Genomic DNA, 25778 nt, shown 5'->3' with positions numbered 1-25778 from the left:
ATCCTGTCTCTCCTATCCTGTCTAGTGCTCAGTTCCTCTTGTTCTTAGTCAATATCTTTCTTCTGTTCATCCTCTTGACTGGGCTCATGGCCTCCCAACATAGCTGACCTCAATAGAAATGGCAGGGTGAGGCACAAACATCCAGTCATAAACAATATACTTCAGCTAACAGAAAGCATCTGCTTTGTGTTGGAAAATACATTTTTGGATTTGCTACAAATGCATCCTAGAAGGTTTCTGTTTTATAATCACTAGAAGTCCGAACTGATGGCTACAGAAAGTTACACCAACAAATCTGGATATGTATTTATGTTCTTATTTTACACTGTCCTATCAGCTTGGTTAGAGAAGAAGATACAAAGGGAAAGAGGGAAGATAGTGAGTACCCATAACCTTCACAAGAAAACCCCTTTAAGAAAAAAATCTGATCCATCTGAATATTACAAACTAAAAATTAAACTAAAAATTAAGTTCTCTGCAGTTTATTTAGACATTTTATATAACAAACTTGAAGCACTGAAAAGTGCAAACGACAATATAATTTCTTGTTATAAACACCTTATTATCTTCCTACTGCTACAGACTCCTGTCCTACTTTTCTTCACTGTTAATTTATTTTCATTCATCCCCGTTTCAGCTGTTCTCATAACAATTGAGCGCTCTCCTGCAGTTAACAGTGAACTACAGCTGCTCAAGCAGTTAAGTAAATCACGCTCAACACTCATTGTTTACAGTTAAAGTAGATAAAACCCAACAGCATTTATAATTATTATAATCTCCCTGGAAAATTGATGCAGTAAAAGACGTTAAATTCCTTTTAAGCACCTCTGTGCGGTCTAAAACTTTATAGATATAGCCAAAAGAAGTCCACGTACAACATTAATTTAGATTCTTCATTTTACTTTGCTTCTCTTCTCTGCTTTTTATCATCTTTCAGTTTAATAATTTAGCTGTTCATCAGGAATTAATCTACACCCATTCAAAATATTGTGAGGAAAGAGTCACTTTTGTTTCAGGTAGACAAGATTTGTAAACATTACATGTAAAATCTCACTGAATATATTTAGGTTTGTCCCGTACATGTTATCTGCTTTAGGGAACGATTTCAAGTCTAACGCCAAAGCAGTTTTCAAAATCGACAAAAATAGATACTTTCAAAATAACATTTTTAAAGTCCAGTGATTCCTAACTGTATTCAAAGATACCAGAGAGCATCATGATGGACACTCCTCGATTTCACTTGGTTTGCATCAGCTCTCAGCTTCCTCACAACAGGCAGGACCTCCAACCTGACCTGAAAGTACTGCTTTTTTGTTCTGGCACACTGTTGATTTTATGCAAGACACATGACTCAGTCAGTATTTGCAAAAAGCAGAGAAGAGGTATTGCCAAATTACTGAGGTTTAAATTTTGACATAATTTCTTAATATTTTCTTTCTTAACCTGCCCTATATGACCTGTGACTCATACGTGTATTTCTTTTATCGTGTAAGAAAACATTCTGTTGTTTATGTTGCTCTTTCATAACACTTTTGTTCAAGAATTAATTTCTATTGTTGCATAATAGCAAAGGAATTTCCACATGCTATTCTTCTCTGCACTTTGCCACATTTGAACTAAAAACCTCAATGTATTTTACTGGGAAAACCATTGTTGAAGTAAAGTCATTTAAAGTTCTCTTTAAGGTTTCCCACAAACCATGGAGGGGACATAGTAAACCCTTCCTACGGCCAGTTGAGTGCCTCTTTGCATTGTAAAGTAAAGCTGAGTTTTTATCTCAGCAAAACATTATTCAGAACAAACTGTCCTGTTAGTAACATGTATTAAAAGCAACACAAGAAAGACATAAACTCACCACCATAAACAAAGTCAACTACTGTGCAGTCTGAAGGCCCCACCAAATGGATCAGGCTGGACTGGCTGAAGCCGACTGTGTGTCTTTCTGCCATGTGGACACAAAAACATGCAAACAAAATCTTATCACAAACTAAATTCTGGAAAAATCGAAAAGATATATTTTCCCAAAACAACTAAACCAAATTCAAGCCATAAATGGAAAGGCATGCCTGATTTCTGACCAACATTCTCAACATCGTACGTGTTGATGTTGTTCACTTACCCTTTGCTGCATCCTCTATGGTTCAGCAAAAATGACAAGAGTTGCATAACAGTTCAATATTTTAAATTGCAGCACAAAAATAAGTCTATAAAAAACACATTTAATGTTATTTGTGCTTTATACATATAAAAGGTAAAACTGTGGCACAATCCTTTAACATTGAAAGATTTTTTTTTTCTTCACAATCTGATTTCTCTTTCTTTTGTCTTTGTTTTCTTTAGTAATATGACTCAAATTTGATCACAGGGTTAGGGATTAGGAGTAATAACAATTCCCACACCAGCACTCAGTGCCACATATTTTCTCAGTTGCAGGTATTTCGCATTACAGATGTGGTATGTCTGTATTACACTTCATGGTCTGGATGTCATTACAACTGCAGTAATCTGGGAAAGAGAACGTAATGGAAACACAAACTGAACACTGCACTCTACATGGCTGCTGAACTCTCTATTTTGTTCTTCACGTAATTACAACCACTGATCAAAATTGCTGTATGAACTGCACAGCAACAAAGAATTTGAATATTGTTTCCAGATTGTACCATGATAAACAGTTAATTCTCCTATACATCAAGTTCTTGCTTTTCCATAAACAACTTCCCACTACTTTGTGATGATTTCAAAACAATACAATTATTAATCTTGCCAGTAATCAACAAAAGTCAGGCTTCAGGAAGGAATGAAGGAAGAAAGAACAACAAACATCTAGACTACAGGATAGGGACAGAAATGTAAGTATGATTCCATTCTCTTCTATTTACACTTATTCAGAACTTAAAAAGTCAAATGAAATTCCAGACTTTTCCGGACTGTAAGAAACCTGATTTATTAACATGAACAGGTAGAAGCAGCTGCAGCGTACCTGGGTTTGGTCGAGGCGGCATCGCCTCCTCACCCCTCGCTTTGGTCTCCATTCTGTCAATTTTCTGTGCTTCGTAGCGCTTCCTGCCTTCTTCTTCCTTCTCTGCACTAGCATACTGCAACACAGAAGACATACAGTGAAAACATATTTATGCTCTGATTTATTCAACTTGTATATCGTTTGTCAAATATTAGCAGAAACATCAGTGAAGCCATACATATGTGACTAAAGGAAAACTTTTATTTCTTTGTTGTTTTACTTCTTTGTCTTCTCCAGCACAAACTTCTACCAAACATTAGTGAAGGCTGGTGGTTGTTCCTGCGCAAAAACAAAGTGAACCTGGTTCTCATCAATAGCTTCACTTGATGAGGAAACACTGATCAGTGTTTCCTTGCATGACTGAAGGTGCCAATAAGAATAATATTTCTCCACAGTTTAATAATAAATGTTTTTCTAACCTCCTTGTGAAATCCAAAAGAGAATTTAATACCCTCCTCATTAACAATGCTCACAAAGACCTCATAGTGCCATTTTACTCTGACAGAACTCTCACAAAAGAAGTCTACTTTTGTTAAGCATTTTTACTTCAAAGCCAGTGCAATCTTTGAAGTTTGCCATAAAAGTTCTATTTTTAGACTATTAATTCAATCAAAGCCATTTTCTTTATAATACCTCAGTGTAAGAACTTCTATGATGGCCCAGAAGGACCAAAAATGCAAAAAGCCACAACACAACAACAGATGTTTCAATGTAAGTTATGCTAGCAAGTTTATCAAAACTTCAATTTAAAAAAAAAAAAATCTACATTCCTTTTTATGATAAATTCATTTTTAGCTAAGAACTGCTAGTTAGAGAAAAGGAACTCGTGTCAGACCAAATTGATCAACTTTATAACATTTTCATATTAAGTGTTAAAATATAGCTCACATAGTGAGAGCATTGTGACACTGATAAATTAAATTTACACATAAAAATGAACAACTATTTCATACAAAAGTGACAGAGTTTAGAAAATCTTTCCTGGAGAGTTCGGGGAGAGAGTTTCTCCTGAATAGGTCCTACTTTGGTTTACTGGTAGCTAAGCTCTTCCATCAGCTTCCCCCAACTCTCTAAACCTAAATAAGACTGCTATTTACTGGAGTTAAGATACTTATTTCTCTCATTCTGGGGTCAACACAACCCCAGAATGTAAGCCCAGAACAAAAGCCCTAAGCTGACTAAGACAAGCTTTAACATACCTCAATAGGAGGCACCTCTGTGATCTTGTCAACATTCTGCAGAGAACAGGGGACGTACCACAGCGCTGCCTTGTTGGCCAACTTTTTTGCACCTGCAACAAGAAAGAGCAGAGTGAATTCTTGTCCAGTTATGTCAGCAGGGCAGCTTCCAGCTGTTTTTGGAAGTCAAGACGTTCTGACACGTTTTTTCTATTAAAGGAACAATGGAGCAACATCCACTCTCTACACAAAAAGCAACGGCCAATTTAGTTTTCAGCCGTTCTTTTGTTACATTTTATAGATCCGGCTTTTGCTGCAAACAAAGAGGACGAAGAGAGAACAAAGATTCAGAGACAATTGTTCACGTCCATTCAGAGCAGAAACGATCCTTTAGACTAAGTTTGGTGACCACAAGGTTCTGCATAATTTATACACTGTGAATCCCACAAGTGTAGAGCACATTAAATACCATGACATTCCACACAATAAATGTTCCCAACAAATACTCATGTTGTTTTACACTGAGGCCAAACAAAGGCCTTCAAGCTTGAATGCAGCAGTTCCAGTTCTGTGTCTGTGCCTAAGGTTAGGACGAGAAACTCACTGAAATCACGTATCGACGCAATCAGGTGGAGAGGTTGTTATAGCGATTTCCATTCGTCCCACACTTTATCACTTAATTTACAAACAGAGAGAGAGGGTCTATTTTAAGGTGCTGGAATTATGACACACACGGGAAAACACGAAGTAAGAGGGAATCACCTTCTTAAGTTATTCTAATCTTTAACTTATGGCCAAGTAGCTGATTTTCACTTTGAACTATGGAGCTTATATTTAATAATAAGTACTTTTGTGAATGTACAAACAAATGCATCTGCAACATAACCCATTTTAGCCCCAACACTTAAGGCATTTTAATGAAGACGATAGTCATAACAATAATAACCAAATTATTACTGGAGTGAACAGCTTCATATAACAGTATAACAGACCAATAGGTGAAGTAGCTAATGGACAAGCAGCTAGATTCATCAGGGCAAATAACAATTACAGCCTTTTATTTTGCATTATAGAGAACTCATATCAATTACGCTGCTAACATGCCTCACAGCTGGACTCTCGAGACTGAGAAGATTGCAGGTTAATTTCACGATTAATTCAAGGATATTGGTCTGGAAAGCTATCCAACTCACACAGTAGATTACAGAAATAAGAATCCGACCAGAAATCAGCTTTTCCGATAGTAATGTGTTCATGTGTGGATGAAATCTGAGAGGTTCATCCAAGCTAGAGCTGCACAATATATTGTAAGCACAATTACAAGTGCAAAGGACTGTAATTGTCCTTCGCACTTGTAAGCAAAATTTGATGGGTTGTGATTTCCAGGTTTTCTCTGCATTTGGACAAATTATGTAGCTAGATGGATGCCAGGTAGGTGACATGGTGGAAACATTGTGTACTGGTAATGTATTTTGCAGCCCTAGCCTTCAAAACATTTAACTGAATGAAAACTACAACTGAAAGAAGAGATGTAGAACCACCATCCAGTGCTATGAACAATACAGGCAGGTTAGCCGCATGTTCTGGTCCCCTGACTAAACCAGTCATTATCAGCTTGTATGTCTCCATACAGAAAAGATCTTTAAAAACCTACAATATTCTGCACAATAAGCACTGGAAAACTCCTCCGAAATTTACACATACAGTTTTGCTTGAGTCTATAAAAAAAATTGTAGAAGATGCTAATAATGTAAAAAGCAAAGCAACAACCATGTTATTTGTTTTTGTTTCAAATGTTAAATACCATGATAGCATTAATATTACCATACTAGGCTAAGATGACATCTATGCGATGATGGTAATAACCAATCTACTAGGCAGTCTAAAAAAATGATGGGAGAATACTGTGACACTAGAATAATATTTGTTTTAAGAACGCCATTTACACTTTGAACCCAACCTTAACTTTCAACCCATTTACTTGCATAGTTAATGTCCAGAAAGAAGGTTTTAATGTCAATCTGAAACTTAGATCAGAGATGACATCTCTGGCTTCAACCAAACTAATAACCTTATTATAAAGTATTCACACATTACTTAAAATGGCTGTCTTAATGTGAAGTGGTTCAGAACTTAATGCACATTTCAGCCACATGGATTCTAATAAATTCTCTCTCAGAGACAGAAGTGCTAAGCTGAAAATAATCAGGAATAGCGCTATTAATGTGGCCTGTGGTCATCTTGGTGTCAAGGGCTGTGGCTTAGGCATTTGACAAAAGACTCTTGAGAACAGAGTACCCTACAGGTCACTGCTTATGTTGTACACTGAAGTTAAAACTGAGCAGGCAGCTGGGCCTCGTTGCCATGCCCACCGTGCTTCTCTCCCACTCCTTCTTCCATTGGCTCAAACCCTTGCCAACAACCAGGAAGTTGCCCACAGGAGTGAGAGAGGCATATTTACATATCCTCGACTCGACCCAGGACTGAGCGGCTCCGGTCTATTATTAGCTCCTGCTGGAAGTTTTCAGTGAATTGTGCTCACAATCAAAGGAGGAAGGCGAGGAGTGAAAAGGAAGACAGAAGGGAGAATCTCCGGAACGAAGCATTCCCAGAACGACTGATGACCTTTTCTGACCAGCGTGGAACCAGGGAGCTGGCTCCGAATGCTAAATCCCTCTGCAGCACATGAAGACAATGTTGATGTTTGAGCATGGCATCGCCTTGACTCCCTCCTTTATCCCCCACCATATCCCCAATGAAATAGCAAAACCTCCTCCCTGTTATGATTGGGGGATTATTTATTGCATTAGATGATAAGGAATGTTAGATCTTATGGGCTCAAGGAAAAACTGCCCTTGAAAACGAGGATTTGTGTTGTTCTTAAGAAAATAACTCCAGTATGGTTTAGTTTTGATTTTACGTGTGATCACATGAAATTTTAATTAATATACTCATAAGAGATGGCAGAACAGGCAGCTGGTTCACTTATTTAGGATTGCTAAATAAATTATAGATCTGATTTTGGCTACATTCCTTTCAGGAACAGAAGTCTCACAAATCTGCTCGCTGAAATTTCCACTGACTGAGTGTGTTTGGTTTTGAAATTGATCTTAGTCTGACGAGACACAGCTAGCCTTAGACTTAAGTCCATGAACAATAGACAGAAAAAAATCCCTAAGCAACGTACTCAATTCCTGATTATTATAAAAACACACATATCTCCTTTAAAGAGACAGTTTTGAATTTTGAAGCAGAGTTTCTAGAGAGGTTATCAACATGTTAGTTGGCAGGGCTAAGGGCAGAAAGGTTTGCTACAATTTAAAAGCAATTCCAGTTTCAAAGTCTAGACAGCAGTTAACACCAGTTCTGTTTCATATATGTTTTAACCACCATCACAATTGCTTTAGTTGCTTGTTTCAGGGTACAGTAATGAGAACCAAGTAGTTAAGATGAGGACCATTTCAAAGATGGCCGATATGAAAAGTCAACTCAGAGAAGAACTAAGAACAAGAATGAAAAGACAGATAGATCCAAGCTCCCACAGAAGAAATTCCAAACACAAGGCAAAACACCAAAGACTAAACAGAGAGGCTATTTAAAGGGCCGGTGCTTATGTGGAGGAAGACTCCCTCCGGCATGGATTATCCCATATTCAATCCCCTTTAATCCAAGTTTAAGTCATCAATCATGGCATCCTACTTTTCCTGAAAAATACCTAAAAGGATGTTTCTCTTCTCAAACACTTTGATCAGACTTGCTACCTGGACGTCTTTGATCTCTGGTCTTGCTCCTCTTGCCCTCCTCTGTTTCTTTCCCCTCAAAGGGTTTTTACTGCCATTTTGTCCCCCCCCCCCTTGTCTCCTACTCTCTGCTCTTAGTTCTTCCACAATGGAGTAACAAAAAATTTATTTTCGTCCTCCATCCTGGACAATGTGTTCCAGGATTGGATACAGCACAGAGAGGATCATTCCTGGTGCTCAGTCCCGGTGATCAAACCCACAGATTTTTCCATTGCACTGTGCCAAGGCTCCTACTTTACGTTTAAGTTTACTATGTTCTCCCTGTGAGATGTTACAGCCTGATAGGAAGAGATTAATTATGTGGGCAGGAAAAGTTTAATGGCAGTGCTTTTCTTGTGAATTTCCAATGCTCATTTTAAACATGACAGTATACTTTAGGCTATCTGAGTGCTTTTAGATGTTTAAAAGAAGAAAGAAAAAGAATACTTTTGTCAGCACTTAATGTCTTGAACTAAATTTACATCGACTGCGGGACAAAAACAGCTCTACGGCTGATGAACTCCAGAGCAGTTCATCCTAACACTAGCTCTGCTGCAGTTCCTGTTGCAAATCTCGGATATGCCCTAAGATTTGTTTTCTATGTGCAAGGGATTTGCCCATTTATTTCTTGCTCATAATTTTCTTCGGATATGAATGTAAGATAAAGAAAATATTAGCTTCACAATCTAAATCGAGCATATTCTGTGTACTCCCGCACCAAAGCTGTCCAAAAATTTCCTCCATCTTTCAGAGCTCTGGGGCAGAGGGTGAAACATTGTGTGTTGTTTTACTCATTAAAAAAATATTTTAAAAAAAAATATGTTTTAATAGAAGATGCACAACACCCCAGACTCCCTTTAGCTAATAATCTGAGATGTTTTTTTGTAGCTTTCTACCAGTCTCTGACATTGGTCTGAGGAAAGTTTGCTCCACTCCTGACTTTCGCCTGTGAGATTCTAGAGAAGATTCTCGCATGAACAGCTTGTTTAAGTGGCCCCACAGTATCGAGACTTTTACTTTGACTTGACTCCTGACTTTCCAGAACACAAACACCCTCTGGTACAGCAGAATTGATGGTGCATTCTGTGTTGATGAGCTGGTCATGTCCTGCTGTAGCAAAGTATCCCCAAACCATGACCCTTTCACCTCCACTATTCACAGTTTATGAGTTTTTTTCCCCTGCAAACCTGAAACTTACTCTGTGTTCTGTGTCCAAGGATAAATTTATCCTTCAAATTTAGACTAATTTATCCAAAGACTGTCATTCCAGAGATCCTGGTCTTTGTTAATGTCCCAAGAAATTATAGTAAAATCTTCATGTATTTCTTAGAGAGTAGAGGTTTACTTTTTCAAAATATGACTAGGTTTAGGGTTTTTAGAGACTTCTTTTAGCATCTTGCAGAATGCTTTCAGGGTGAATTTGCCTGAACAACCAGACCTGGGCTTGTTGGAAGTTGTTCTGAATATCCTCCACTTGTAGACTATTTTCCACAGACTTGAATGGATGATTTCAAATCCTTTTGAGACCTCTTTAAATCCCATAGCATATAATCTTCTTTCTGAAGGCTTCAGAAAGCTCTTTTGATCTAGTTCAAGGGAGACTGAACACTTTTTCAGTGTTCACTCTCACTTCAAATAGTCAGGAGTACAACAAACAAAATGTCTGAGGTTTGAACAGGGTATACCTATGGTAAATCACTGAGTAATGATGTTCTAACCATGTGCTACTGATGTGATACGTCTGGGTGTTATTTTAGCCATTTTACATTGAGATAAATGTGGAATAACTGAGTCCTCACCAGAAATTACACTCTAATCTATTACAAAAACCCAGGCTTCTAAAGGTGTCCTCATCTTTTTCAGAGGATGATATAAGGATCTGAAAGGTCTGATGGTGTACTGTTACTAGCATTTTGACCAAAGTCCTTTGTCTTTCAAACCTTAATGTCAATTTTACATTAAATGAACTCATGTGAGCATGAAACAAACAGTACGGGTTAGCTGTAGTTGTGTTACAAGAACAAGAGCTGTCACACTGACAGGCTACTTACTAAGCCTCAACCCACAATGCATTTCTCTCAGCTATGTGTGTACTGAGGGGGCATAATCTGGTTATTATGTGTTTATGTAAACCTGTACTTAAAGGTGCATGCACACACAAAGCCCAAATGCCTCTATTCATAGAAACAACCTGTGTTTTTCATGTGTGCAAAGCAGATCTGGGTGGCTGCGGGTGCTGTGTGCGCATGAAGTTCTTTAGAAGGTGTGTGTACTTCACTTGAGGTATCCGTGTGTCCTGAGACAATTTTGTACATGGGTGGGTACAAGAAAATCTCTAAGCACTGTGGCATGACTGTGACTGCACATGCGTGTGTCAGTGCGCATGTGCAATCCCCCAGCGGGGACAATCATCACGGCTCGTGCCCACAGTAGGCAGTCTTACCCTGGGGGTCTGTGACCGAGGCCCGCCTGACGAGATGCTGCCTGACTGACTGTGGAACCTGGATGCTTTGCCTCACACACACACGCACGCAGGCATACATGCATAGACAATAAACATGAATGCATAAACACAAAGCTGTATCTACAAAAAACACTATATACACAAGTCTTACTCATCAGCCACTAAACCACAAAACCCTCACAGCTGTACAAAGGCACGCTCAGTTATGACAAACTTCTGCATGAAAATACACTTATTCAAGTCTGGCCCCGAATGTGTAAAATGGTGCCAGTCCTGCTTCATTTACTAAGAAGGGAGATGTCTGCTCAGAGTGCAGCCGTGTGGGTGTGAGAATGCGTGGAAGTGCGACTTTTTTTTCTCCCTGCGTCAAACGTGTCAGCATTTCAGGCTCCCCGTGTGCCCCCTGTTCCTCCCAGCACTCCCCACTCGTCGGCGTGCATCAGCGACGCGATGGAGAACGTGCGCGCGTGCGTCCCTGTGTGCAGGTACATCCACTTGCGCATCCAAATCTGACTGGGCCACAGTGTGTGAGGCCTGACGCTAAGCCGATATGACAGAAGCAAATAATGTCTGCTCCCGTTATCTTCTTTTTCTTCTCCCTTGGCCCCGCAGGAACCTTTTAAAGGGCCAAACGCTGATGAAAAACACGCGCTTGCATATGTAAAGTGCACATGTCACAAAATGATGAATCTAAGTGAAGATCGTTAAATAAACCCAGCTATTACATGTTTGGGAGACATGACTACCCACCAAAAAAAGGGCACATACCACTAAGGCTTGAACACAAAAAGATGCATTCAAACATTGAGCTTGAATGAATGCACACAAGCACCTGCGTGTGTCCATACATACACCCAGACATGACCCACTTCCTATTCAGTACATATGACCGAATTCTGCACAAAGCTACAGCGGATCCTCTTGTTCTCTGTAAATATTTTCCAGATATTTTGGAATATTTGTTTTACTACCTTGTGTTAAAACTACTATGATTAGAACTGTATACAATTTGTTTTCTTGTTATAGGAATGACTGTGATTGCATATGCTGTGTTTTGGTCAATACAGATTAAGTCACCCCAGTGGCTGGATCAGTATTAATCTATCTATATAATACTGATAAAGGATTTACACTTTCTATTTGTTTATACAAGCATTTTTGTTTACTTTTCTCATTATAATGAGCATAGGAATGGTTGGAAATCATTGCAGTTTTCATAAAACCTAATAATATGCGCAGTATGATTTTTGCTATTAAAGACATTAAAATGGTGGCCTCCAATATTCTAAAAGTAGCAGTTTGTAATATTTATGTCAGTGGCTTTGTCATAGACTAACCATTTTTGAATCCCTAATTCCTCAGTTTATGGTTAAAAGGTCATGTTGGAAAGTATCACCAGATTCAGTCAGATTCAGCTCCACTTCTAGTAGGCCAAACAGATCAGCCTATTGACCTTACCAAAGGGGCCACTTTTCATTGGCTGATGCCCATTCTACGTGGTCACGTGCGTGGCCGTCTCACAAACAGACGCTTCTCGTTAGCTAAGTACAGCATAAAGGCAGAACTGATACAACTTCTACACCTTGAAGCCTGTCTGCTACACAGTCTTACGTTAGCTAAACAGATCAATATGCAATGTGTCTGTATCTGACATACACTAAAGATTTTATTTTAGCAGAAAAGGCTTTGGACTAAACTGTTACTCGTGTTAGCCACGTTAGCACCAAGTACAGCTAGTCAATCAACCATCGCTGTGTTCAGGGAAGCCCTGATTAATAATCGAGAAATAAATATCAAGCCTGGAAACTTGATATCGTAATGGACTGAATGTTATGTTTTTAACGTAATCGTTGATCGTCTTGCGGGGCGCAGGCGGTTGCCACGGTAACAGGTGTGCTTAAACTACAAAGAGAGAGAGAGAGAGAGTAAAAAGGTAGGAGTGGTTTTGAGTTAATCACCTGTTCGGGTTATTTTACCTTTGTTTACCTTTGCTGTGGCGCATTACAGTCGCTGTAGTTTCTAAATGTTGGACTAATTACCTCGTTCGTTTGTGAGTTTACCTCATTCACAACAAACATCAAATAGAACAAATATATTTCATACAATTTTAACAAACAAGTGGCTTCTACCGTGGTAATTATGTGAAATTAAATTAATTATATCCCAGCTTCAGAAGATTTGCCTTTACCTTTACAGAGCTCTTTGGTTCCTCCTATCAGTCTGTAGCTTCTCATATTGAGGTCATCAAACCGAATTTCAGATCTACCATAACTGACTGAAACCTGCTGGCCTCAGGTTTGCAACCAGCTTGTGACTGAGAAACCAGTAACCTCCTCCCAGATGATGACATGAACTTGTTAGTTCCTCTGTCCATTGTAGTAGCTGATATATTGTGAAAGTATCAGTCTCCTCTTCCTTCTGCGTTCAGCCAGAGCCGACAGGACACAGTGAGCTTGATTAGAGGACAGAGATTCACACTGTGACACGATGCCTTTTGAGCCAATGATCCTGCATAAACTGTCTGGGTTTTTTTTGCATCTCTTGGTGCATCTTATTACATCTGAGGACAAATGTTATATTCATAAGATGATTCTTTAAAGTAAGTAAACTTCCTAATTAAATCCTAAATACGATGCAAATCTCCAAAACGCTGATCATTTATTGACTGTTTTTTTTTCATCAAAAACTGATATTGGGCTACAAGATTCAAGTTTTAATTGGTGTTTTCCATGAAGCTGTGATTAATGAGACCAAATAAATGAGTATATATAAACATAAATATATATGTGTGAAAAATTTACATTTTATTAGTCATGTAGTCAGGAAAACATCTGTTGCCTTGTTTTTGCACAGGACCTGTTTAACGTGTTGTATACTGTTCCCCTTTCTGCTTTGAGATGATCTCTCTCTTAATTTACATTTTATGTAAATCAGTGATGACAGTGATACAACAATAAATATCTTGAAGTAAGCTTTGTGTTGCTTGTCTTTTTTTCTTTTATACGTTACACCAGAAGCAGAACAAATGTTTTTCTGATACGGTTAGAAATTCCACAAATCACAATTTCAGCTAAAACTCAAAACAAACCACACCAGCCTTCTCTGGCATCGGTTTCTACTGTCTGACGGCCGCAGTTACCATGGTTGCTGAATGTTTTTGTTGTTCACAGGTTGTCCCGAGGGTCACTGACAAAGACGCATCTATGCACACATACTTAAGATCAATTTCTATCTGTTGTGTCCCACTAGCCTGGAAAAAAACAGCTCCTTGATTTACGCTTTGCTTCATACACCGGGTCTAGACCCTGGGCTACTGAGAAATGATTGTCTAATAGAGGTGTGAACTTCAAGTTTCAAAGAATTAGATTACAATACCAAATTGCTAGCGTTTGGCCGTGACGTATAAAATGTGCCAGCTCAATCATGAAGCTTAATGGTAAATGCAAACCATCCAAAATAGAAATGCCAAGCCAAATGGCATCTTTACCAGGAATAAAATGTCTTGAACATTCTTCTTGGTCTGACTTTAATTTCTCAATGCTAGGAGAAGTGGCCAACACAGACTGAAAGACTTTGATCACTGCGGAGTCAGTGAACAAAACTACAAGCAGATTATAACACCAAAGGAGCCCAGAAAAGCGATATCATCGTTCACAACTTCTCCTTCTGTTCGCCGATTGGCCTGGTTGAAATCCTACTGGAGAAACCGAGGTCAGTGGGAGAAATCTCAGACAGAGTACTGGGAGTACAGAGTAAGGGAGATGAGAATCAAGCTGAATTGTGTGGAAAGGCATTTGCACAGCTAGTCTATCACATCGGGTTGAAGGGGTAACAGGTCCAGAAAGGAACCACAGACATCCCTCCCAGGCCAGACTAGACACATAGACCATCTTCATCAGTTCATTTTAAATCCTGCATCGTATTCAAAAACAATCTAATTATTATTAATAATAATGTCACCAAAAGCTGCTAATGCTGGTCATCTGATGGAGACATAAGAGAGAAGCTGCTATTCTTTTAAAAACAGATATAAACATTTGTTTACCAGTTTTAATTGTTAAAATACACAAAAAACCAACCGACTCATAACCAGTTTACAGGAGAGCATAGAAATGGACTCATTTATCTCCTTCCCAGCTATCAGCAATGTGGGCTGCTGTTGGTGTCAAGCTCTCAATTACACAGAAAAAGCTGGAAGACATTACATTCTGTCTATTACTTACATTTCCTGTCATGGAACGGTGCGGTATAGGGGATGGTGAGGCAGACGCAGCAGACCCAGGTAAGGTAAATGGTGAATTTAATGATGAAAGCTCAGTCCAAACAACGAGCAGCAGGCACATGGACACACTGACAACGAACGGACTAGACATTGACGAGGACCCGACGAGGAACAAGGAACACAGGTGGAGTTAAATACATGGGAGGGTAATGACAGAACGATGTCCTGTCATTACTTACAGACATTTGCTGCTGCTGTTGTTGTAAAATGTGACAAGATTGTCACATTTTACAATGTGACAATCACCTGGGAACAATCAAGGGGAGGACAGGACAACGAAGAGACTCAAGAACACAAAAAACTCTAAATGAACACAGAAAACACAGATCCTGACATTTCCGCACCATACAGAACAAATGTGTTGGAGTGGGTTGTTTACAACCCATCAAATATGGAGCGGCAGCATCATTTCTTTGGGATCATTCTTTATTCTATATTTATGCTAACGTGAAAAATGATTAAACCAAAATTATTTCTTTGTAGCTCTTCTTCAAGCGGGCAAAATTTCTTGTCACATTTTACAACAACAGCAGCAGCAAATGTCTGTAAGTTACATTTAATTTTACTTTCAAGATATTTTTAAGTCAATATGATTCAAAATTTTAAACCTGATAGAATGATAAAAAAAACCTACTTAAATTAATGGTTTTAATATATTATTGTCAAACTAAACTTAATATTTAACTATTAAAATCCCTGTTTTAATCCCCAGCCTCCTGAAATATACACTTGCAAAGGGTTAATAGTTTGAGTCATGCAGAACTGATCTGACCGTTTCCATAGCAACGTTCAGAAGCAAGACATTCCCCCAGAACTACAGTGAGCTCATTGTAGCTATGACGACATCTATGACATAGATCTATGTCATAGATCAAAGAATATCTGAGGTTATGAATGCGTCCATCTCAAAACATCAGGTATTTTACAAATAGCACTTTGACAGCATTTCAACCCCTCGATTTCATTTACTACGATTTTAATATGGAGAAACTTTTAACAGCCGCCGTCTTTTTTCCAGTGTCTTTTGGTGCTGGGTATTTAATAACAACTGGCGTGAGAAAACTTGTGACCACACTATTTCCTGGTGTCACAGTTGATTGTAGCAGCACTCGAGACGAGAACATGGATTACTCCGACTACCTGTTCAACACTTTGGGGCAAGAAAAAAGATCTTCAGAAAAGTCAGCGACAAACAAAGAGACCCAGGAAAAGAAACCTGTTGTAGGGGACAAACCTCCCAAAGATCAATGGATCCGAAAACGCTACCCACCCCTCACTCCCATGCCATTCATCTTCGACCCCATCGAAGCAGAACGAAGATATCATGAAGAAAGGAGGAGACGATTGCTCAGATGTGAAATAGATAAACCTTGTTGCAACACAGTTTGAATGCCTCTAGAAGGCACGACGATAAAAGGAATCCCAATAACAGCCCTACTTAGCGATTATAAGTTACAAGAAGAACAGCAGATCCCAGAAGACTCCATAACAGGTAGCTTTCTCAAGTCCTGGCAGGAATTGGCTAAAATTTGCAGAACAGGAGACGCATCTAAAATTATGAGGTGGTGAGCCTATGATTCGGATTTTACACCAAATAGAAATGATAACAGATTCAAGTTATGGATCTCAAAAGGCTTAACTACCTATTATTCATTTGTCCACAAAGGGATATTTCAGAGTTTTGAAACCTTACAGAAGGATCATGGACTGGAAAAAGATGATTTTTTAGGTACCTGCAGGTGAGACATTATTTTAATAGAAATTTTAAAGAGGTGTTGAGAAAAAATGATTCCAGTTTCATGGAGGTATTTCTAACACTAATTAAACCCAGATCAGACAGCAGAATTATCTCTAAGTTATACAATGCCATACAGCTATCTAAACATGAGAATACAGAATACATAAAGAGGAAATGGGGAAAGGAAATTAAGGTAATAATCTCACAAGATGATGGGAAGAAATATGTCAACTGCAGTGGGTCTCGACTGGATCAAACACATGGCGGGAGTTTTGTTGGAAAAACATTGCACGATTTTTTGTTACACCCATTCAGAGACGATATCAAAACAACGGGGACGCCTGCTGGAGACTTTGCCAGTCTAAAGGAGCCAACCACTTCCATGTTTTTTGAGACTGCCAAGTAATAAAACCATATTGGGAAGAGTTCCACAAACATATTGATAATATATTCAATGTAAAAATTTCATTCAAATGTGAAACGTTGTACTTGGGCAACCTACAGTTGGACACATGGACCAACCAAGACAAAAAACTTCTGGCTATACTACTGGCAGCCAGTAAGAAAGCCATCACAAGGAAATGGCTAAAACCAGACCCACCCACTATCGACGAATGGATTGAAATTGTTGATCAGATTTTTGTTATGGAAAAGATTTCTTTTTCCCTCCAAGTTGAAAAAGGAAAGTTTTATAAGATCTGGACCAATTGGACTGAGTATGTAAAACCAATTAGATCTGACTTCATTTGATTGTTCTTGAGAACTATGTGCCCTGCCCTTGTATGTTCTTGTGTTTTTTTTTATTGCTCGAGATGGTGCAATCCCCGTTATTATTCAATTCTGTTCATTTTTGTTATTGTTCACAACTAAATGTAGTAATAGTCTGTAAAAGAAAATACCAGAAAGGCAGTATGGACAAAATCACTTGGATTCTCCGGTTGTATACTCATGTACAATCTTAGATGGGTAAAGCTGTAATTAACGAATGTGATGGAAATCTCTCTTTCTAAATAAAAAAATAATTACAAAAAGAATTGCACAAAAATCCGTGAGGGACGGCGGAGTCCCTGCTCGAAATTCTGTGAACGAGGAGTACGGAGCCTCGTGCCAGAAGCCCATTAAAATGCTGTCTACATCGTTTTAAACTGTGTGATTGTGAGTGGGAATAAAAATAGCAATAGGTATTTTGTTCCATATAACACAGTAGGAGTGTAACAGGTAAACCTTTTATGGATGCAAACTCGACTAAAAACCCACCTGTTTAGGATTGTATTTGAAACGTAATCAATTACAAATTTATTGATGGAACCTGACTTAATGTCCTATTTTGATTGTTGATTCTATGTTGCATTGTGTTTCTGTGTTTGATATGATGTAAAGCACTTTGAAATGCCTTGCTGCTGAAATGTGCTATACAAATAAAATTTGATTGATTGATTGATTGATTGATTAATGGGTTCTCTCCGGGTGCTCCGGCTTCCTCCCACAGTACAAAAAGATTTTGTTCACACTAGATAATAAATGGATGTTTTTTAATAATAATAAGAATAATATTAATATCGCCACACAAAAAAACAGAATATGCAGTCCATTACAGTTTTATGTTTTTATTGCTTGATGTTTATTTAAGATTATTAATAAGTGATCAATGTGGTAGATTAGCTACCGCTCTACTGATGATCTGTCAGAGTTGCTGTTTAAGTCGCTTTTTTAATTTTCTAACTGAACTGAAACACACAGGACTGACATGACGCCCCAATGCGGAAGTAGCTCAGTCCTCCAACAACCACACTGATATTAGCTGTGTCCGAATTCAGGGTCTGCATCCTTTTTTTATTTTTTTTATTTTAAAAACTTTTTTGTATTGCATTAAAATGTCAATACAATATGGAAGCCCGTTTCCGCCACTCTGTTAAAAAATAAATAAATAATCTCATTATAATGAGAGTATCTCAAAATAATGAGATACTAAATAATAATGTATAATAAGATACAAAATATAAGATATTTTACTATTTTGTAGATATAATACTATATAATACTATTTTGTATAACATACAAAATAGTATCTTATTTTGAGATACCATCTCAAAATAATGAGATATCTCATTATTATGCGTCAATCTCAAAATAATAAGATAATTTATCTTTTTTTTAACAAAGTGGTGGAAACGGGCTTCCATACGTTTCCGCCACTCTGTTAAAAGAAAAATAATAATAATCTCATTATAATGAGATGGTATCTCAAAATAATGAGATATTTTGAGATATCTCATTATTTTAAGCGTCAATCTCAAAATAATGAGATAGTATCTGAGATACTAATGAGATAGTATCTCATTATTTTGAGATACTATTTCATTATAATGAGATATTTGGTTTACAGAAATTAAACCCTTCCAATAGGTGCTGAGGAGCTTTTTGCATGTTTCCACTGGGACTTTTTACAATTTACCAAAACAGCAGATATGTGATTGTGGCATTACAACCAGGTGAGTAAAATCAATATATGCAGAACAGCTGGGAGAGAATCAGAGCAGGGAGCTGGGAGAAGGCAGAATATGGAGAGAGAAACTGAATGGAAACCGAGAATCTAAATGCTAACACAAGTTAACCCAAACAACCGCAGCAGGAGGAAAGTAGGGAAACAGAGAGAGAATAAAGAGAGCTGAACTAAAACTCAAAAAAGATCTATAAACCAAGGGCGAAAAAGACTAACAGATCTAAGAGAAATCTATCCAAATGCACACAAGAACAAATTAAGAAACTTGGTACAAATGAAGGAACTAATTTGGAGGGACACTGGTAAAACTAAATGACCTAATAGGCCTGTCGCGATAAACGATAAATCAATTAATCGGATGATAAATTAAAACTATCAACCTTATTTTAATTATCGGCTTTATCGTCTTTTTCGGCCTTTTTCTCTTTTTGTTGATGACACTGAACGAAAAAAGGCTCAAGTCCAGGTGCTCTCCACTGAACCCCCTTCCTCATTTCCTTAGTGTAATGCCCAGCGCACACTATCTTATCTTGCACGATCTTAGAGCTATCGGCCGATTGTCGGCCCATTTTCAATACCTGAGAGATCACACATTAGCCCACAGAAATCCTAGGTATAACGGTTCGATCGGTTCAATCGTGCCGTGTGGTTGTCCAACAATGGGCACAAAATAATGGCTACAAGTTCAGTTAACTAATTTTAAAACCAGGCATTAATCAATGCTTTACTACAATGCATGTGGCTAGTGTCAGCGTAAAGTCCTGACTGATTGAAAATCGTTATAACCTATTTATGTCAAGTTAACGAAGAACAGCTGAAAAGTTACCGGGTTTATCAACTGCAGTAGCAATTTTGCTCAAACTCCTCACTTTATCATTTCTATATTCTTTGCATGAAATGTTGAGTAAACATTAATGTTGTTTCCACATTTAATCTCCAATGGACCTTACCAGAGGGGCCGCTTTTCATTGGCTGATGCCCATTCTACGTGGTCACGTGAGTGGCCGTCTCACAAACACACGCTTCCCGTTAGCTAAGTAAAGCATAAAGGCAGAACTGATACAACTTCTACACAGTCTTACGTTAGCTAAACAGATCAATATGCAATGTGTCTGTATCTGACATACACTAAAGATTTTATTTTAGCAGAAAAGGCTTTGGACTAAACTGTTACTCGTGTTAGCCACGTTAGCACCAAGTACAGCTAGTCAATCAACCATCGCTGTGTTCAGGGAAGCGCTGATTAATAATCGAGACATAAATATCAAGCCTGGAAACTTGATATTGTAACGGACTGAATGTTATGTTTTTAACGTAATCGTTGCTCGTCTTGCTGGGCGCAGGCGGTTGCCACGGTAACAGGTGTGCTTAAACTACAGAGAGAGAGTAAAAAGGTAGGAGTGGTTTAGAGTTGATCACCTGTTCGGGTTATTTTACCTTTGTTTACCTTTGTTGTGGCGCATTACAGTCGCTGTAGTTTCTAAACGTTGGACTAATTACCTCATGGTTTGTGAGTTTACCTCATTCACAACAAACATCAAATAGAACAAATATATTTCATACAATTTTAACAAACAAATGGCTTCTACCGTGGTAATTATGTGAAATTAAATTAATTATATCCCAGCTTCAGAAGATTTGCCTTTACCTTTACAGAGCTCTTTGGTTCCTCCTATCAGTCAGTAGCTTCTCATATTGAGGTCATCAAACCAAATTTCAGATCTACCATAACTGACTGACACCTGTTGGCCTCAGGTTTGCAACCAGCTTGTGACTGAGAAACCAGTAACCTCCTCCCAGATGATGACCTGAACTTGTTAGTTCCTCTGTCCATTGTAGTAGCTGATATATTGTGAAAATCCAGTAGAAATGATGCACTAATCGAGTTGCTGCGAGGCTTTGCTTGTGAGACTTGCGGTCACGTGGGTCGGTTGTGGGCGGAGCTTGGTAAGGTCCATTGCATGTCTGCCTTGTTCTTCAATGACATAAAAGCATATGCAAGTTTAATTATAAAGCGCTCCCACATGTTCTTATAATACATTTGATACTATAGCGTACGCAGTTTGCTTGCTATGCATTTGTTTTGTGACAAATTCAGCAGCTCAAGCCCTGAGACACCTCAGACATTGTGCGTAGTGTGTAATGCAAAAGTTTTTGCAAAACAAATAGCCAGCAGAAACTCATTCATTGCATTCATTCATTACATTACACAAATGATCCTACATTATGCAGATGCTCTATCTGCATTAACAATGATTTGCTTGCCTCAGCATGCCAAATGCTTGGAGAACATGCCAAGGCACAACCAATTTTCTGTTTAATTCAACTAATAAATATTTGATGAGTTAGGGGTATAGATAAATTCACTTTAAGCCAAAGATGCTTAAGTGATCATTAAGTATGAAAAAATTAGATGGTGACATAAGTAGAAAAATGAATTAACATTGTCGTGATGCAGTGAGAGACTGTGGATTTCATGTCTTATTCCAATTTACACATCCTAAACAAAATAGGGGTGTATATAGGACCTTCCAACCTCAAAGCACATTGTGAAGGATGAATGTTTAAAGATACTGTGAAAGCATGCAGAAAGCTAGTGAGCAGTTATAAGGGTTTGATTGCTGTAAAGCCAATAAAGGCTTTTATGCTGATTATTGAGAAGGATTCTGTATACATTTTTTCAATATTCCATTTTTAAATTGGCTGGGAAAAGAAAATACATTAATATTATTAATAATTATTTTACATTATTATAATATATTTTATAAGATACCTGTCTCATTTCAGACTTCAAACAAAAGTCAGTAGTCTAATAACGGCATTAATCTTATGTTACACTTATTGAGGTTCACCTTCGCATGCTGAAAACTTGGAGTGGCTCTAACTGACAGCAGCCTGACCTGCTTTATGATTCATTTAGCTAATTATTTTACTACTTGTCTGATCTCCTGGGTGGTCAGCTGATTCTCAATGCACAGAAAAACATATAACTAGATGTTAACATCATGGTAAAAGAAATGCAGTAGGAATAGTGAAATTTACACTCTTCATCCTAATACCCACACATAATGCAAAAAGACAGCAGCACATAAAACATCACACATTCAAAACCAGATTACAGCATTTGATGTTCACAAAGTTTACTTCAAAATTTTCTCAAAACTCAAAAGATTTTAGACATGCACACAAACACTCAGAGATAAAAATAAAAAAACAATATTAGAGGAGCATTTGGGCTTACTTGATTTTTTTAATACTTATTTTATATTATAAATTCATAAAATGCAACAGGGGGTTACTAGATTGATGCAGCAAGATAGAAGTGAGTCATAATGACACTGAAGTGATTGCAGATGGTCTGCAAACTCTCAGGCAATAAGTTTATGAAATACAGACCATGTCATGAAGATGGATGTTGAGCTAGAATATCCATTTGAATCTTATGCTAATCGATTTGTTCTCTTAGCCGTTCAAAATTATTCATAATTATTGACAACAGTGCGAGAGGCACTTTGATAAATCCAAGACTCTGCAGACGATTGTGGGTGAGAATAGGAAAAAATGAGCACCAGATGCAATAGGACATCCTGGTATTTTTAGGGTACTTTCTCTGACATTAAATGTTCTCAATATTTTATGGCTGAATGTGTTCTGAACCTCAGTGCATGTCTTGAATGAATTTACTCCATGAGCTCTTTTTTTTTTGCCATTCAGGGGTCCTTTCTGTCAAGGCCACAGTGGACTGCCCCTGCAGATGCCTGCCTGTATGCCCACCACTCTCCACCTGTCACCTCATATCTCTGCCTCCACCTCCATCAATGAGCGCTCGGCCCAGCAACGAGCCAACCAACCACTATGAGCCAGTTGCTACGGCAACTGCCGTCTAGGGGATACTTCTTTTGTTTCTCTCAAGTCCTTTTTTCTCGTCTATCATACCATAATTCCCTACTTACAAAGTATTTCTTCTTCTGCTCAAATTCCCTCTGCCAGTTTCCTACATCCATCTGCCTTTCTGCTTCCCTCTGTTTGCTTTTTTTCATTCTCCCTCTCGAAATTAAACAGAAAAATGTTTGCGCACAAAGGGGCCGTTTAAAGTTGCGGATTAAAAATTTCTTTGAGATTTTTAACCCGCATGAAAAAGATCTCTCTACCTTTTGCGCTCTGCATCTTTTTCTTACCCTCTTTAAGCACCACCAGCCACTACATATAATTTGAAACTAATCTGCAAAGTCAGCAGTATTTGCAACTTTTTCGTCAAAGTTCAACCATGTGTTCAAAAACTGCCTTAATTAGCTGAATAATAAACATTTGTCTCATGCATAAATGCAGGAAAAACATACCTTTATATAAATACAGGCTGTTGCTGCTCAGCCTTGCATTTTTTTTGTGCAGATGGTATTTAAAGATTCATATATAAAACGCAGGTCAATATTAATTTTCCTGCAGCTTCATACAAGCCTGCTTGCAGAAGCAAATTTTGTTTTATGTAGCCTATAATAATAATCTGTAGTGCAAAGAAGGCAGCATCTTGTTAAAACAGTTCAAGTTATTTTAAGGCAATTTTTAGCATATCTAGAAACGTTACTAACACAATAAGTATGATTTGCTGCCCTCTACTGAACAAACATGGTATTTTTTTAACTACTGATGGTGAATGAATAGATGACAAATAAAATCCCCCACATTAAGGATCTCAACAATGCTATGTAAAAAAAAAAACATTTAAGAAAATATACTATTTGAATTTCTTAAACTGTGAGACTCTCAACCTTCTCAGTAGAAACACAAGGGATAAATCAGCGCTTTAAATAACGAGGATATGATATTGTGCGAAGCGTAATTAAGGTAAATATAAACATTGCTCAGATGAAAATGAGATCCAAATTCTACAAAATATTTATGAACGTTTAAAACCGTAAGGCTGAACATGTTGTACAGAGCTCTGAGGCCATTTATAAAACTCATGTGGGTTTAGGGTAGAAGTGCAACAGAGTTTTTTTTCCTCTATTTGCTTATTTTTTTTCTTTCTTTTTAATGGGTATTATTGATCAAACATTGGCAAAACTGTGCTGTATGCACTTACAGAGCCCCTAATGGGACATTGAAGGAAAAAATAAAAAAATAAACTTTCTGGTGCACATGAGATATTATCTGATGCACACCAGAACGTTTGTTTATTATTTTTTTTCTTCAGTGTCCCTTAGGGGCTCTGTACCGTCCACATTATTTCATTGCTAAAAATTCTGAACATTGACAAACAAACTATTCAGAAAGAAAAAGGAACATTTTCATGCACTGCCCAAACACTATTGAGTAACTCTGGCTCACTGTGTGCAACTCTGTTTGGTCCGTACAGGATTATGCCTTTGCTGGTCTTCCAAGATGCTGTGCATGTTTGCAGGGAAAGAAATGAAGTCTAAAGATTTTGTCAATAAATCTCAAGTTAGTTCATCCAAAATTGCCACCAATGGTGCCGTTTAACTACATTTTTTTAACGCGTTTTTCAGGGAGTGCACGTTTTCACATTTCTGGCTAACAATCTGGTTCAATCTGTCCCCCTACTTCCTGTCTTGCGGAGATAAACTCCAACCTACAAAACCATGAAAAGCAGAGCAGCTATAGAAAATTTAATAAAAGGTTTTTATCATGAAAAGTTCATCTATCCTCCCATCTCTCCTAGAATGAAATTCACGGTCAAAAAGTTTTACAATGCTGATCAAATAAAATACAGGTCCTCCTGAGCTGTGAAAGGCTCAAACTGCCATTGTTCACCAGCTTTTATCCTGATCTGTATCTCACTTCAGACGGAGGGCCTTTGTGTGAGCATGCTGTATTTCTGTTTTTAAATCCTTTAGTGCTTGACAGTTTCATGTTGTTTTTATCCCCTGCAAGACCGTTATAGTACCACAAAGATATGAAGCGTCAGTGAACGTAAAATCAATCATTTCTGTTAAAGTGTACAGCAGCATGGGATTTATGGGGCGGTTTGCATTAGGTGTCTCTGACCTTTACTTGACTGGCATGCATGGTCATGTCCTTTTTACTGAATGTCGGTGTTAAGTCGAGTCACCTGTCAAGATGTTTTCAGCGATGACTTTGACCTGAACCTCCAGCGAGTGCTTGGATGTGTAAGTGATCTCGGCGGAAACGTGGACCACCTCGCCGATGAACACAGGGCGACAGAAACTCCGTCTTCTCCACCCGAACCAGAGCTGCTAAACATCGGTCCTACAGAAAAGGAAATGAAAGGTTAGCATAGTTACAGACAGAAGAATAAAAGACAAGTCATTTTTCCTCATGATGCAGTTAAACAATAATCAACTTACAGTAATAACGCTGTAAGGCATCTTGTATCATCCCAGTATGCTTTAGCAAAGCACCATGTCCAACTAATAATAATGATTTCTATGTCCCAAGATTGTCTTGGCAGTCAGAGGGCTTTGTTATCATCCAAAATTCAACATAAATGACCACCAACTCACCTTCTGTTCGAAACAGAATAAATGTCTAGTTGTAAATGAGCTTGCAGTAACATTAACATAAAAACTTTGGAATTCCAGTTTCAGTCTGCAGCTATGGTGATTCACCAGCTGTTTTACCTTCATTGGCTCAGAAAACAATTGAAAACGTTGTCAAATTAAGTAGTTTCATGCATTTCTAATTTTGCTCATTTTTTTAGTTTAATCAGCTACCTATGCTCATATAAACATAGCCTTTAACATTTGAAGTTCAGCTATTTTTGTTCTCTCTGATCAAAGATTAAAGCTGTGTACCGAGATTTTTTGAAAATGTATTTGTGTCACTGTTAATCT

The 25778-nt window shown here is 38.0% G+C and overlaps 1 protein-coding gene across 1 annotated transcript in view; it reads right to left on the bottom strand.

Moving 5' to 3' along the window:
- Nucleotides 1-25778, bottom strand: part of acot7 (acyl-CoA thioesterase 7) — a 64631-nt gene that overhangs the window by 33412 nt on the left and 5441 nt on the right. Inside the window, 5 exon segments of the mRNA XM_032571457.1 lie at nt 1856-1942; nt 2984-3098; nt 4222-4313; nt 25037-25142; nt 25144-25194. Of these exon segments, the coding sequence (XP_032427348.1) occupies nt 1856-1942; nt 2984-3098; nt 4222-4313; nt 25037-25142; nt 25144-25194 (451 nt within the window).

This window comes from Xiphophorus hellerii, chromosome 1 (genome assembly GCF_003331165.1).
Source record: "Xiphophorus hellerii strain 12219 chromosome 1, Xiphophorus_hellerii-4.1, whole genome shotgun sequence".
NCBI lineage: Eukaryota > Metazoa > Chordata > Actinopteri > Cyprinodontiformes > Poeciliidae > Xiphophorus > Xiphophorus hellerii.
Note: the sequence above shows the minus strand (reverse complement) of the source record. Positions and strands in the feature narration are given on the sequence as shown.